This window comes from Lepidochelys kempii, chromosome 1, assembly GCF_965140265.1.
Source record: "Lepidochelys kempii isolate rLepKem1 chromosome 1, rLepKem1.hap2, whole genome shotgun sequence".
Lineage (NCBI taxonomy): Eukaryota > Metazoa > Chordata > Testudines > Cheloniidae > Lepidochelys > Lepidochelys kempii.
Window position 1 is genome coordinate 328,051,655 of NC_133256.1, and position 14,050 is coordinate 328,065,704.

At 44.5% G+C, this 14,050-nt stretch overlaps 1 protein-coding gene across 20 annotated transcripts in view; it reads right to left on the reverse strand.

Annotated features, from left to right (window-relative positions):
- MAGI2 (membrane associated guanylate kinase, WW and PDZ domain containing 2) overlaps nt 1-14,050 on the reverse strand; it is a 1,187,450-nt gene that overhangs the window by 97,886 nt on the left and 1,075,514 nt on the right. For 17 of the 20 annotated variants that reach the window (XM_073328600.1, XM_073328598.1, XM_073328606.1 and 14 more), the window contains one exon: nt 5,044-5,082. The exons of the other annotated variants lie outside the window; for them this stretch is intronic. In XM_073328600.1, the coding sequence (XP_073184701.1) occupies nt 5,044-5,082 (39 nt within the window). The remainder of the gene's footprint in view (nt 1-5,043; nt 5,083-14,050) is intronic. 20 annotated transcript variants of the gene reach the window in all.

Sequence of the window (14,050 nt, forward strand, 5' to 3'; positions counted from 1 at the left end):
ACTAAACATTCGTATGCCTTTTTCTGCTTCAGGCACCATTCCAGGGGACATGCTTCCATGCTGATGATGCTCATTAAAAAAAGAATGCATTAATTAAATTTGTGACTGAACTCCTTGGGGGAGAATTGTATGTCCCCTGCTCTGTTTTACCCGCATTCTGCCATATATTTCATGTTATAGCAGTCTCAGATGATGATCCAGCACATGTTGTTCATATAAAGAACACTTTCACTGCAGATTTCATAAAACACAAAGAAGGTACCAATGTGAGATTTCTAAAGATAGCTTCAGCACTCGACCCAAGGTTTAAGAATCTGAAGTGCCTTCCAAAATCTGAGAGGGACGAGGTGTGGAGCATGCTTTCAGATGTCTTAAAAGAGCAACACTCCGATGCAGAAACTACAGAACCCAAACCACAAAAAACAAAATCAACCTTCTGCTGGTGGCATCTGACTCAGATAATGAAAATGAACATGTGTCGGTCAGTACTGCTTTGGATGGCTATTGAGCAGAACCTATCATCAGAATGGTTGCATGCACCCTGTAATGAAGGCATGAAGGGACATATGAATTTTTAGCGCATCTGGCACGTAAATATTTTGCGACACCAGCTACAACACTGCCATGAGAACACCTTTTCTTACTTTCAGGTGACATTGTAAACAAGAAGCAGGCAGCATTATCTCCTGCAAATGTAAACAATCTTGTTTGTCTGAGCGATTGGCTGAACAAGAAGTAGGACTGAGTGGACTTGCAGGCTCGAAAATTTTATACTGTTTTATTTTTGCATGCAGTTTTTTGTACATAAGTCTACATCTGTAAGTTCAACTTTCATGAAAATGAGACTGCACTACAGTACGTGTATTAGGTGAATTGAAAATTACCATTTCTTTTGTTTTTTACAGTGCAAATACTTGTAATCAAAAATAAAGTGAGACTATACACTTTGTATTCTGTGTTGCAATTGAAATCAATATATTTGAAAATGTAGAAAACATCCAAAAATATTTAAATAAATGGTATTCTATTATTGTTAACAGTGCAATTAATTGCACAATTAATCACAATTAATTTTTTTAATCACCTGACAGCCCTAATACAAATATCTATAATGGATGGTAACGGGGTGTGTGATAGCTCTGCAGTGCTACTTTCTATTCAAAAGGAGCAACGAGCTGGAGCGATCTTGTGACGCACCACAAACTTTTCCCAAAGCCTCCACTTCGTTCATACAGACAGCAAATGGTCAATAGCCCTCGCGTTGAAGGACAATGTACACACTGAGGGCTGGACACAAAAAAGTTAGGTGTGATGCTTAGCATCATAATGCCTAACATTTAGGTGCCTAGAAAATCACTGCAATTCACAAAGCCTGAATGCTAAGCACCACACCTCTCACATATATAGGTGCCTACATCCATACTGTAGGGAAGTGCCTGTTTTTGCTTGTGAATCTCAGCTGTGAACCCTCTCCTGGAGTTAGATGCCTATGCCGTTTTAGTGAGAAAAGGAGGAAATGGTGGTGCCTATCTTATAGCTTTTAGCAAGTTATTACTTGGGATGTGAGAGTCCCAGGTTTAATTCCCCTGTCTATGCCAGAGGGTGAGGAGGACTTTAACAGGGGATCTCCAAACTCTCAATAAAGTGGTCTAACCACTGAACTATGGTATGAGATACTGGATTCAATCTCCCTGCTCCAACCGGTCTTTAATTTCCACAGTAGAACAGCTTCAACAGGAGAGTTTGAGCGAATGAACCATAGTTCAGTGGTTCGAGTACTCTCCCAAGAGGTGGGACACCTCCTTTCTCTCCCTGGGGCAAAGAGGGGGAATTAAACTTGGGTGTCCCATCCCACGGGAGTGCTCTAATCAGTGGACTAAAAGTTATAAGGTCGGCACCACCATCTGCTCCTCCAGCTTGATTCTGAATGGGAGTTGATTTGGTAGGCAGCTTCTGAGCATACCTGCTGGATCAGGCCCTGGGCGTGACTTAAGTGGCTGAATGCCTACTTACTCCTGGTTCATCAACCACTCTGGAGTTTTGGGAAGAGATAGACATCTGGACACCTAGAATGAGGCAGCAGTGTGCATGCCCAGAGGCAAAACCAGAGGCAGCTAGGGAACTTTAACCCTGAAATTTAATGTGCTCAGTGAGTTTAGGCACCCAGAAGGTTCAGTGGCATTTGGTGCATCGCAGTGGTCCTGAAAGTAGGACTTAGGCATCTAACTTCTTTTGTGCATCCAGCCCTTACAGCCCTTGTGGCTCTACTTAACCTATATATTTACATGACTAGCCATAACAGCTTCAAAATAGCTTATCATATCAACTCACTAAATGTCTCTGACAAGTGTCCATGTGCACAAAAATTGTTAAATTAATGAGAAGGTTGTTCCACAAGTGGACACAGGCAGAAGAATTTTAAGCTAGGAACTATACTCTTGCCTTTCCTTGTCTTGTGTCTAAGTTTATTGTGGAGGCATCTTACAGGCAGTACTGCAGTAGTGAGAAACAAGGGGATCAGTTTTAAAATCTCAGCTTTAACTTTGAATGGCACTGGTGTGAATGGGTTTGTCACAACCTGAATACTAGCTTTTTGTATTGATGTCAATTTATTATGTGCTCCTGACTGTAGGTATTGAGAACATGACTGCCAGCTTGTGAGTAATACGGTTCTGGCACAAACACTGAGACTTAAACTATACAATAAATAAATAAATAAAAGAAAATAAAGAAAATCACATTGCTGACATTTTTAAAAAAAGATCACTAAAAACAAACATTTGGTATTTTCATGCTGGCTTTTTTTTTTATTATGATGAAAAAGGGATTATTGTGGGAGTCAGATACTATGATGGGCATCAGTACAAAAACTGCTGACGTATTTATTTTCTAAAGTCCCCTCTCTGAGCACACAGATTTAACTAGTTAAGGTCCAGACCTTTAGGGTTAGGCCGAAAATATTTATGTAGGAATCTTGCAGCCTCTCACAGGGCTCTAACTTGTCATTTTGGAAGCTCTTTGACTAATTAGCAGTTTTGTGTGTCAATCATACCTGGCAAAAGTCATGTATCTTGGCAATCTACATTAGCCATTAGCTACTATTATTTTGCCATTAGTGTAGAGCCAATAGTGTTCCTGAAACACTGACAAATTTGCTTTAACAGTAGGATTTTGTTCCATCCAGGAGAACACTACTGGACAGCCTATTTTCCCATCAAGCAATACAAAGCTTCTAAAAGTAAACAAACGACTAAGGGGAGGTGAAACATGGGTACATGAGGTCCTTTTAAAAGCTATTTTGGTATATATCCCTTGGTGTCTGGCCCTGTAAGATTCAGGCCTTGAGTATCTTTTTCTCTGTCGGTTATTGTGGTATATGCCAAATTTTGCCATTTTTCCTGATGGAGATAGTGAAATTTCTCAGTGGCTCAAATTCACAAAGGAAAAATGGCTTTACTGAGAACAGAACAACACTCATGCCCTAAGACAGGAATCGGCAACCTTTGGCTCGTGGCTCATCAGGGAAATCTGCTGGTGGGCCGAGATGGTTTGTTTATCTGCAGTGTCCACAGGTTCGGCCGATCACAGCTCCCACTGGCCGTGGTTCATCATTCCAGACCAATGGAGGCTGTGGGAGGCGGCAGCCAGCACATCCCTTGGCCCGTGCCACTTCCTGCAGCCGCCATTGGCTTGGAACGGTGAACCGCGGCCAGTGGGAGCTGTGATGGGTCGAACCTGCAGACGCAGCAGGTAAACAAACCGTCCCGGCTCGCCAGCGGATTTCCCTGACTGGCCGCATGCCAAAGGTTGTCGATCCCTGCCCTAAGATGAACTGTACCCTGATGATAAGTATTAATTCATTATAGAATATTTTTTCTCTCAGTGGGCTAGATTGGCACCTTTCATTCCACCTGAAGTAATGTGCTTATTCACTTTTCCTGCTAAAAATAAACATTTGTTTGGACTTTCTCAGTTAAGGTGAATACTAAGAGAGAGAGAGAAAAGGAAGAGATCAAGAATCAGGAATTTGCAAATTACTATTATGAATTGTGGTTAAAGTGAAAATGCAATATCTTCATATCAGAGTTTCCAGTGCTCTTGAAAAGTATGAAAAGTTTTAAGAACAATTATGGACCTGGTAATCTCCAGCATTGGTAGTATTTTTAATTTGCACAATTTTGATTTATAAGTATGCAAAGGAAGTAAATAAAGGCTGCATGATAGAAAATAAGAAAGCTTAATAATTAAATCTGTATCCTAATGGAGAATTATGCTACGTTTCTATCCAAAGGGAATTTTGTAGCCAACCTGTAAGCCTTCGAGGGTATGCAAAAAAGAACATAAATTTCTATTTCTGGAAACGGTTAGGTACACAAGACAAGGTACTTATGTGCATAAGTGTTTGCAGGATATAGGCCTTAGAGAGGGCTTTAACAGCAATGGCAAAACAACCTTCACTGTACCAGCAGCACGTTTATTTAACAGTATGTGATTTCAGGAAATGGAATGAATTCTTTTTAAATTAATGTACTGTTGATATTTCAAAAGAATGAAGGTGATTCAAACATCCACAAAGTTATTATTTTAAAACATTTTTTTTAACAGACAGACAGAAGATGTGTATGGATAAAATAAACTTGTGGTCTGCATAACCCATCCTTTCTGCTCTTTAGCATGTGAATCTTCTGGCATCAGATATAGTGGAATATTTTTATGGTACTAGCATTATGTGAATGAATACTAAGAACACCAAAGAGCATATAAAATATTGTTACATGAACACACAAGCTGGCTGAGGAAAAGGGAAGACTTCACTCTGGTCCAAATAACACTCCACATTAGGGAGAGCTTTAGTGCTTATCATTCTTTAACCATGTCTAATTGAATACCAAAATTAAAAAAAGCTGTACTATATAGAATGGTCATTGAGAACTCATGATTGGCTAAAACCCAGAGCAATGATGAAAGGAAGAACAGTTACTTAAACATAAAATGGAGGACAGTTATTTTACAAAACAAGGAAGGCTGAAGAATACTTGCCAGAGGAATCCACTCGAAAACCAGTCCTGGGCGGCACTTGCTCTGAATAGGAAAATGGGGAATTAAAGATGAAATACTTTTCTCCAGACATTTAAAGATGTAGTGCCACTTTCTCTGTCATGATCTGAATTCTTAAAGTGCAGTTGCTACCCTTTGTTAGATATGTTTCCTCCTACTTTTTAGTAGGCTGATGTAGTTTAGCTGGATATAAATATTTATGTACCATCCAGTTCATTTCTTTGTAAAGTGTAACTGACAGTAAACTGGTAGCATCCCTTCAATGGAAGTGGCACTTGCCTTACACAGATGTTAATAGAAAAGGAGTACTTGTGGCACCTTAGAGACTAACAAATTTATTTGAGCATAAGCTACAGCTCACTTCATCGGACGCAAACTCCCTTTCTTTTTGGGGATACAGACTAACATGGCTGCTACTCTGAAACTGATGTTAATGTAATTGATGTAAATGTTAGTGGAAATGGCTATGTTTATTCATCAGCAAGCAACAGTAAAAGAGAAAGTTAAATGGCTGAAGTTAAAGGACTTAACCCTGCATTCACTGAAGTCAATTGCAAATCCCCTATTATCATCAATGGGAGCAGGTGTTTGCAAAAGAGATTTGTATAACAACCAACAACAGGTGAACCTGGAGCAAACAGAAAGCTGAATTCACGTGCACAGCTCTTTTGCTTGTCACAAACTATTTTAACTGTGAACTCATTCCTTACAATCTCAGCTGAGCCCTGCAAGTGAATTGCAACCAGTTCTCATTCACTGGCCAACAACGGCTGGGTAAATCAGATTCTTTTATATTCAATCTACCTTTTCTATAAAAGCATAGTTTGTATTTTATGATATAAGTGAAGTACCTTCTATCATACCAGTATCTGTAGGAAAACCATTAAATGGAGAAGCATATGTTACTTTCCTGAGTTAAAAGCATCTCAGCATGGAAATATCCGAGACCTCACACAAAGGATGAACTGGCTTTCTAGGAGCAGCTCCAGTCTATTGAGTATAATTAAAAATCTCTCACGGGAAAATACAATATGATAATGTTCACTTGAAAGTTGCTGATCAATATTACCGATACTCATTTAGAAAGCATTTCCACATGACTGGCGGCATAGTATTAACTAGCACCCACTGAATGTGTTGAGAGATCAAGGCACAGCTGAGTGACACACGAAAGAAATATGTATGTTGATGAAAGAAAGATTACTCTGGAGTGTTGTTTAGTTCATGTAATGATTATTACTGAAACAAAAAGAGTAAGAATTTTTAAGGAAACACATGCCTACAATTTAAAAAGCTAGCTATTTAATATTCGTACTTTACATCTGAATTTTATACTGTATTTCTTTTAGGTTGGGATTTTCAAGACTATCTAAGTGACCTACGAGCATCACTCCCGTTGATTTTCAATGGGATTCATGCTCCTAAGTCACTTAGAGCTGGAATGACCAGACAGCAAATGTGAAAAATCAGGATGGGGGTGGGGGGGTAATAGGAGCCTATATAAGAAAAAGACCCCAAAATCAGGACTGTCCCTATAAAATTGGGACATCTGGTCACCCTACCTAGCACTAGATTCACAAGAGGAACATTGGTGCCTAACTGCCACCGAAGGTCTTTAAGTCTAACATTTAGATGACACCGGCACTCACAAATCCCCCACACAGCTGTCACCTAATCCTGTAGGTGCCTAAAGTTTCTAGGTGCCTAAGTTTCTGCCAATGGACATCTGCCAATGGACATTCTGCCAATGGACAGCCATGTAAGCCTAGACATTCAGTGCCTAGCTCACACCTGAGCCTTGGTGGGATCCACAAATTAGATGTTTGCTCACCTGTTTCACCTTTCGAGCCTGACGTAGTAAGCCTGGTCTGAGGCTGTCTTTGAGCATGCCTATAGGATCGGGTCCCACACAAAAGAGAGACTGAGGAGGTGCTGCCACTTCCACTCACATACCCCAGTGGTTAGAGCACTTACCCAGGTTGTAGGAGCTGCAGGCTCTAGTTCCTACTCTGTTTGCTTCAGAGAAGGGACTTGAACATTTCTTCCCTTTCCCAAGTGAATGCCCTAACTCCTTTTTTGTTTGCAGTGTTGTGGTAGCCACGTTGGCCCCAGGATATTAGAGATATAAGGTGGGTGAGATAAAATCTTTTATTGAACCTGTTGGTGAAGGAGACAAGCTTTCAAGCTAAACAGACCTGAAGAAGCTCAAAAGCTTGTCTCTTTTATCAACTGAAGTTGCTCCATTAAATGATATTACCTTTATATAAGTCCTTTTTGTGAACATAGTCCTAAGGTCCCTTTGAAAATCCCACCATCAATGCACAATGAAACCTGTCTTAATATACAAGCAGCTGATGAAAAATCTGAGCTACGAAAGCAGAGTTATCAACCACTGAAATGACTGTCAAAACTTGTTCTTAGTGGAGGTGGTCTTCTAATGAATTCAGAGCTTAGGACTGGGAGCAGGTGCATTTGAAACTAATGCTACTCCACTGCACCCTCAGAGAAATGCTCTCTTCTATTTATTGCTTTTCTAGATTTTAATGGTATTTTTAAAAGAAACAGCTATTTTAATGCATGGAAAGCAATTTCGTCTTGATAGCCCCAATAATATTTTATGCTTGGATGTACCTAAGTTTTTTCTGTTGATCATACATCTAGAATTACTCTCTCAAATGGTTCTAAGATTGGATCATTTTGCATTGCTCATTTGTGCTTGTCAATTATCTTACTACCATTCTATACTGGCTTAATTGTAACAAATTAGGCAGGAATTCACTTAGATAGGTTAACAGGGCCATGAATCTTAGTAAGGTCTCCTTGTTTTGAGGTCTTTCCATTTGTACAAGAGCCACCTCCTACTTTGGGTCCAGTTGAACATGTTTCTGCTGTAGTTTGTGTCCTTCAGAGCTAGTCTCTTTCAGTCTCATCTGGCATTTGTTCCCGATCAATGAAGGTTCTTTTCTCTGGCTCTCTGTGGAACACTTCACAATCTCACATTGCACTATTCATTTTTGCCCCAAATCAGCAGTGCATTATTTTCAACTCATTCAGATCCTCACAGATTTGGAATACAGTGCTTTGCTACTTCTCAGGTGCTGAAGCAATCCTAAAGGGAAGTTGCTTAAATATATGCCTACCAAAAAGAGAAGTGTAAGATGCAGACCTTTGCACCTCTCTGACCACATGAAAGAGTAATGTCCCTTTAGGAGGACTCTCCTCCCTGCACTAACCAATTCCTTATGTAACCCTTCTGCCCGTCAGAGTTGGCAGCAACAAGGGCCGGGTTCAATATCTAGGGGTTCCATTCCAATAACACAATGCAAACCGGCTCGAGCCCCCACCCAGTGACCTGGGACAAATCTATACCACCCCCGCTGGGCTCCTCCAAGAGGCAATACGTCCCCTCTCGCAAGCACATAGTCTGAGTGTAGCAAAAGTCTTTTAATAACAGAGAGAAACAATGTGGCCTTATGTTGGGGAAACACCACCAACCGGATTCATAACACAACCCATGAGCAAAAACAACCCCACCCCAGGCAAATTGGGGCATGCCCTTTTCCCTTTGGTTCTTGAGTCCAGCAACCCCAAATCACCCAAAGTCCCAAAAGTCCAATGCCCCAAAAGTCTCTGTCCCTGGTCAGGGCAGCCCCAGAGTTCGAAAGTTTATCGGCGGAGCTTTACCTCCCAACCTGGGTGGAAATGGGACGGGGGTAAGAGGCACCTTACGTGATCTGAAGCTGACCGCCCCATAGCTCCATAGCGGCGCTCCGCTCCGCTCCGCCAGCCGCCCCACAAAACTCCTTCGCGCAGCTGCGCTCCGCTCCGCCAGCCGCCCCACGAACTCCTTCGCTCAGCTGCGCTCCGCTCCGCCAGCCGCCCCACGAACTCCTTCGCTCAGCTGCGCTCCGCTCCGCCAGCCGCCCCACGAACTCCTTCGCTCAGCTGCGCTCCGCTCCGCCAGCCGCCCCACGAACTCCTTCGCTCAGCTCCACGGCCCACAAGCAGCTCCTGCCATCCACACACTGCTCCGTGTCGAACTGCTTCACCAGCCCTCCCGCAAACTGCTCCACAATATATCTTCAGGCTCCCCCACTACTTAACACAACACTCAGTGATTTCAGCTCTTAGGTGAATTCAGCTTATAGTAGGGGAGCCCCAGTGCTGGGGCACTGTCAGCCCAAAGTGAGCTCAGCAGCCTATAACTAGACTTCTAATGAAATCAAAATTAGCTCTGATATTCCACAGTGGAGAGAGGAGGAAGTGCAATCAGCATGTAAGGCCCTCACCAAGGGGCCCATGCCACCAAGTATTAATACTTGTCCCCAGCCTCTCTCCATTCACACAGTTTTGGAACCCATGACCCTTGCCTAGCGAGTGCTACTTAGATGATGGTGAATCCCTCCATCGTAACAAAAGGCCACGTACAGTTCCAAGCACAGTTCCCATAATCAGGGTAATAACAATTTATTCTTCCTGCCCCAATAACAGAGACACTGGGGATCCCACAGCAGCCAAAGTGACCATTTGGGCAGCTATGGTCTCATTCTAGGCGTGGTGGGTGTGCCTATGCAAATGAGATCTGCCCCTGAAGTTCTTTTCCACAACTTGCCACACCTCACCACCAGATGTCAGGGTGGAGCTCATCCTGACACTGCTTACATCCTCCCCCCAGCCGAGACTTTGTCGTCCCGACAAATCACACTCCCTTTATACCAACTCATTGGTTTCCTCCAAAGGGCCTCAGGAAGCCCACTTTAGCTTCCACAAGCCTGTGTGCTAAATGTATTGGCTCCTCACTAGTCACCCCAGGTGCATCATAAGTTAACCGTTTCACTGGTCTTATCACCCTGTCTCGTCTATTGAGAATCTCTGTTGCCGAAGTAAGGGGAACATCCTCTTGAGTGACGGATGGAGAGGCTTCCCTGGAGGGTCCCTCGGCTACTGGCGTAGGCCCCTGCACTCCTAGTTCTAACGCTGGAGGGTCCAAGGTGCCCAGGACATCCTCTACCTGTCTGTCCCCATTGTCCAATAACCTGTGTGTGTCATCACAGGGGGGTCTCATCAGCAGCACCGGGGTATCAGAAAGGGGCCTAAATAGTTCCGCCATTGGGTTTAGGGCGGAAGAGGGAAAACTCTCGTTTGGTTCAGCTGATCGAGACTGAAATCTTGTCTCCATCCCAGGATACACCAGGGTTGTGTCTTCCTCCTCAGACTCACTCTCAGATGTGCAGAATAGGGGTAAGTTAGCTGCAGGGGGCCCACTGTCTGTGTTGGATGGCGGCTTTGGTCTAGCACCTCTGTTCTGCCCGGCGGCCCTGCCGTGGCCCATCTCACAAGGGGTGCTTACCAATTCCCCCACAGGGAGCAAAAGGTTTCTATGCACCGTCTTTATTTGCCCTGGACCGTCTTCAGGTTTGATCTTGTAGACCGGCAGATCTCCCAGCTTTTCCATCACCAGGTAAGGTATTGCCTTCCATCTGTCAGCTATCTTGTGTTTGCCAGCAATACCCAAATTTCGCAGCAGGACTCTGTCCCCCGGCTGGAGCTCCTGCGAACGCACTCTAGCATCATATCGATGTTTGTTGCGGTCTGCGTTCTTCCGAGCCGCAGCGGTAGCTAAGCGATAAGCATCCCGCAGCTTTTCTCTTAGTCGGGATACATATTGCTGATGAGTTTCATAGCTATCTCCATCCTCTGATACACCAAAGCACAAGTCTATGGGTAATCTTGGTTCTCGCCCAAACATCAAGAGATATGGGGTGACTCCCGTAGCATCGTTCTTTGTGGCATTGTAGGCATGCACCAGAAATGCGACATGCTGGCTCCAGGTTGCCTTCTGCTCTGGTCGCAAAGTTCCCAACATATCTAATAGGGTTCGATTGAACCTCTCTGGCTGAGGATCACCTTGGGGGTGATAAGGCGTTGTCCTAGACTTTTTAATTCCTGCTATCTTCAGCACCTCCTTCAGAAGGTGACTCTCAAAATCCCGCCCCTGATCAGAGTGTATCCGAGCCGGGAATCCATAGACTGAGAAATATTTGTCCCACAATACTCGAGCAACGGTGGTGGCCCTCTGATCACGTGTGGGATATGCTTGTGCATACCGTGTAAAATGGTCAGTCACTACTAGAATGTTTCCAACATTCCTCTTGTCTACCTCTACAGACAAGAAATCAATGCATACCAACTCCAAAGGTTTGTTGCTGGTGATGTTCTTGAGATATGCAGCCCTCGTGGGCAGAGTTTTCCTTTGAACACATCGAGCGCAAGTCTCACATTTCCTGCGAACATCTTCAGCCATTCGGGGCCAATAGAACCTACTACGAATAAGTTCCAGGGTCCTCTCCATCCCTAAATGCCCAAAGTCATCATGCAGGGCCCTCATGGCCAGGGCTCTGTACTTTTTTGGCAGTACTAGTTGTGCTCGTTGTTTTTGTAAAGGGTCAGTGGTCATTCGGTGTAGCACTCCCTGAATCAGTTTTAGTTTGGTCCATTCTCTCAATAGTAGTTTACCCTCCGGGTTAGGTGGGACAACCGCAGTCGGGCTTCGCCCCTCCCTTTTGGCAAGTAGTGTATCACGAATGTCAATATCTTGCCGCTGGGCTTCTTGCCAGTCAGCCGCATTGAGCATGGGCAAAGGAGATTGGTCTAATGCAATATAGTTCACCGAAGCAGAAGGCATGCATTCAGGGGGCAGGCCCAAAGCTTCTGCAACACATCCCTGAAAGTCTTCACGGGCCTCTGGCTCTCGGCGACTCACACTGCAAATAGCTCTCACTCCATCTGTGGGTATCACAGCAACTTCTGGAGCCTGCGGACGCCTGGACAATGCATCTGCATCTACATTGCTTCTCCCTGATCGGTACTGAATGCTGAACTCATAGCTAGCCAAGGCGGCCACCCATCTCTGCCCTGTAGCATCCAGCTTAGCACTTGTTAACACATAAGTCAGTGGATTGTTGTCTGTCCACACCTGGAACTGAGCACCATACAAGTAGTCTCGAAATTTCTCAGTGATGGCCCATTTCAAGGCCAAAAACTCCAGCTTGTGGGTGGGATAGCGAGTTTCACTATCAGACAATCCTCGGCTGGCAAAGGCTACAGGTTTACATTTGCCTTCCACTTCCTGGTACAGGACTGCTCCCAGACCCTCCAAACTGGCATCAGTATGCAGGATAAATGGTTTGCTTGGGTCAGCAAAAACTAGGACTGGAGCATGAGTTAGGCAAGTAATGATTTCTTGAAAAGCCCTTTCACATCTCTCATCCCACCGTGGCCCAAATGGTGCACAGGGGCCATTGTGTCTCTGCACAGGAGGCTTTGGGGACCTCCCCTTATTCTTGGACTTAGATTTGTTCTTGCTGGACTGATGTCCCCTGGTAAGATCATTCAGAGGCTTTACAATCGTAGCATAGTTTTTCACAAATCTGCGGTAGTAGCCACTAAATCCAAGGAAGGTCTTGAGTTCTCTGTAGTTACTTGGACGTGGCCATGTAGTGAGTGCTTCTATTTTATCAGGATCAGTACTCACACCTTCTTGGGACACAATGTGACCCACATACTTCACTGAGGTTCTGCAGAACTGGCATTTGTCAATTGAAAGCTTCAGACCATAATCCTCCAACCTATCAAGCACTTTAAGAAGTCTTTCTTCATGCTCCTCTAAGGTTCTTCCAAACACAATCAGGTCATCCAAATAAACTAACACTTGCAGTAAATTCATGTCTCCCACAACTTTCTCCATGAGACGTTGAAAGGTGGCAGGTGCTCCAGAAATCCCTTGGGGCATGCGTTCGAACTGATAAAACCCTAATGGGCAGATGAAGGCTGTCTTCTCCTTATCTTCTTCTCCCAGAGGGATCTGGTAGTATCCACTTCGAAGATCCAACACAGAGAACCACTGGCTTCCCAGCAAACAGTCTAAGGCGTCTTGCACTCGAGGCATAGTGTACTGGTCGACCACCGTACGGCTGTTTAGGGTGCGGTAGTCAATACACATCCGGATTTTCCCATTCTTTTTGCGGACTACCACAATGGGTGAGGCGTATGGGCTGCGGGACTCTGTAATGATGCCATTCGCAGCCAGCTCCTGAAGATGATGTCGCACATCTTCCATCTCAGAGAGAGCAATCTTCCTAGATCTCTCCCTGAAAGGTCGAGAGTCATGTAGTCTGATATTGTGCTCTACTCCTTTTGCACATCCCACATCCCACTCATGCAGTGAGAACACCTTGGATCTTTCACAAAGTTTCTTCCTCAGGCGATCTTTCCAGTCCTCGGACACTGGTGAATCTCCAAAGTCAAACTTTGCTGGGTCTATTGCCGGAACTGGAGTTTCATACTGGGGTTTTACAATCGACTCAGGCTCAAAGAGGTCTGCTATCTTTTGTCCTTGCTTCACAAAAATATCACGACTCGTTTCATTAGCAATCAGTATAGTCACCCTTTCCTGGGCTTCAGCAGGTAGGGTTATGACTCCACTGGGGACCAGCACTCCTTCAGGGAGCTCTCCTCCCATCGGCTGCTCTATCATTGCTAACTTCCCTTTACTGCCTTTCAGACAGGTACTCATGACAAGCACTTCTTGCTCCGTCCTTGCAGGCACTACTAAGGGGGTTGTGCCCGCGTACTTCAGTGCCCCAAGCGGTAGCTCAGATGTGTCCCTTTTAGCGCTCTCAATTTTCCTATAGGCTTCAGCACAAAGCGTATGGATCATCAGGGTATTCAGGTACTGGTCCCCAGCCCGCCTTCTGCAGTAATCCGCGAGTACCTTGAAGAGACTGGAGTTGGTCCCTATCAGCACAGACACATCAGAAGTCCCTTTAGGGTCAGGGCATATTAAGGCAGCTGTGTCTACCTCTTCTCTTACCCCAGCAACCTCCTCTGGGAATTCCAGGTGCACTATGACATACCCTTGATAGGGGTATTCATCCATGCTGAGGCCACATAGGCCAAGGCCAGTCAGTGGCTGTATAGGCAAGTGCCTAAG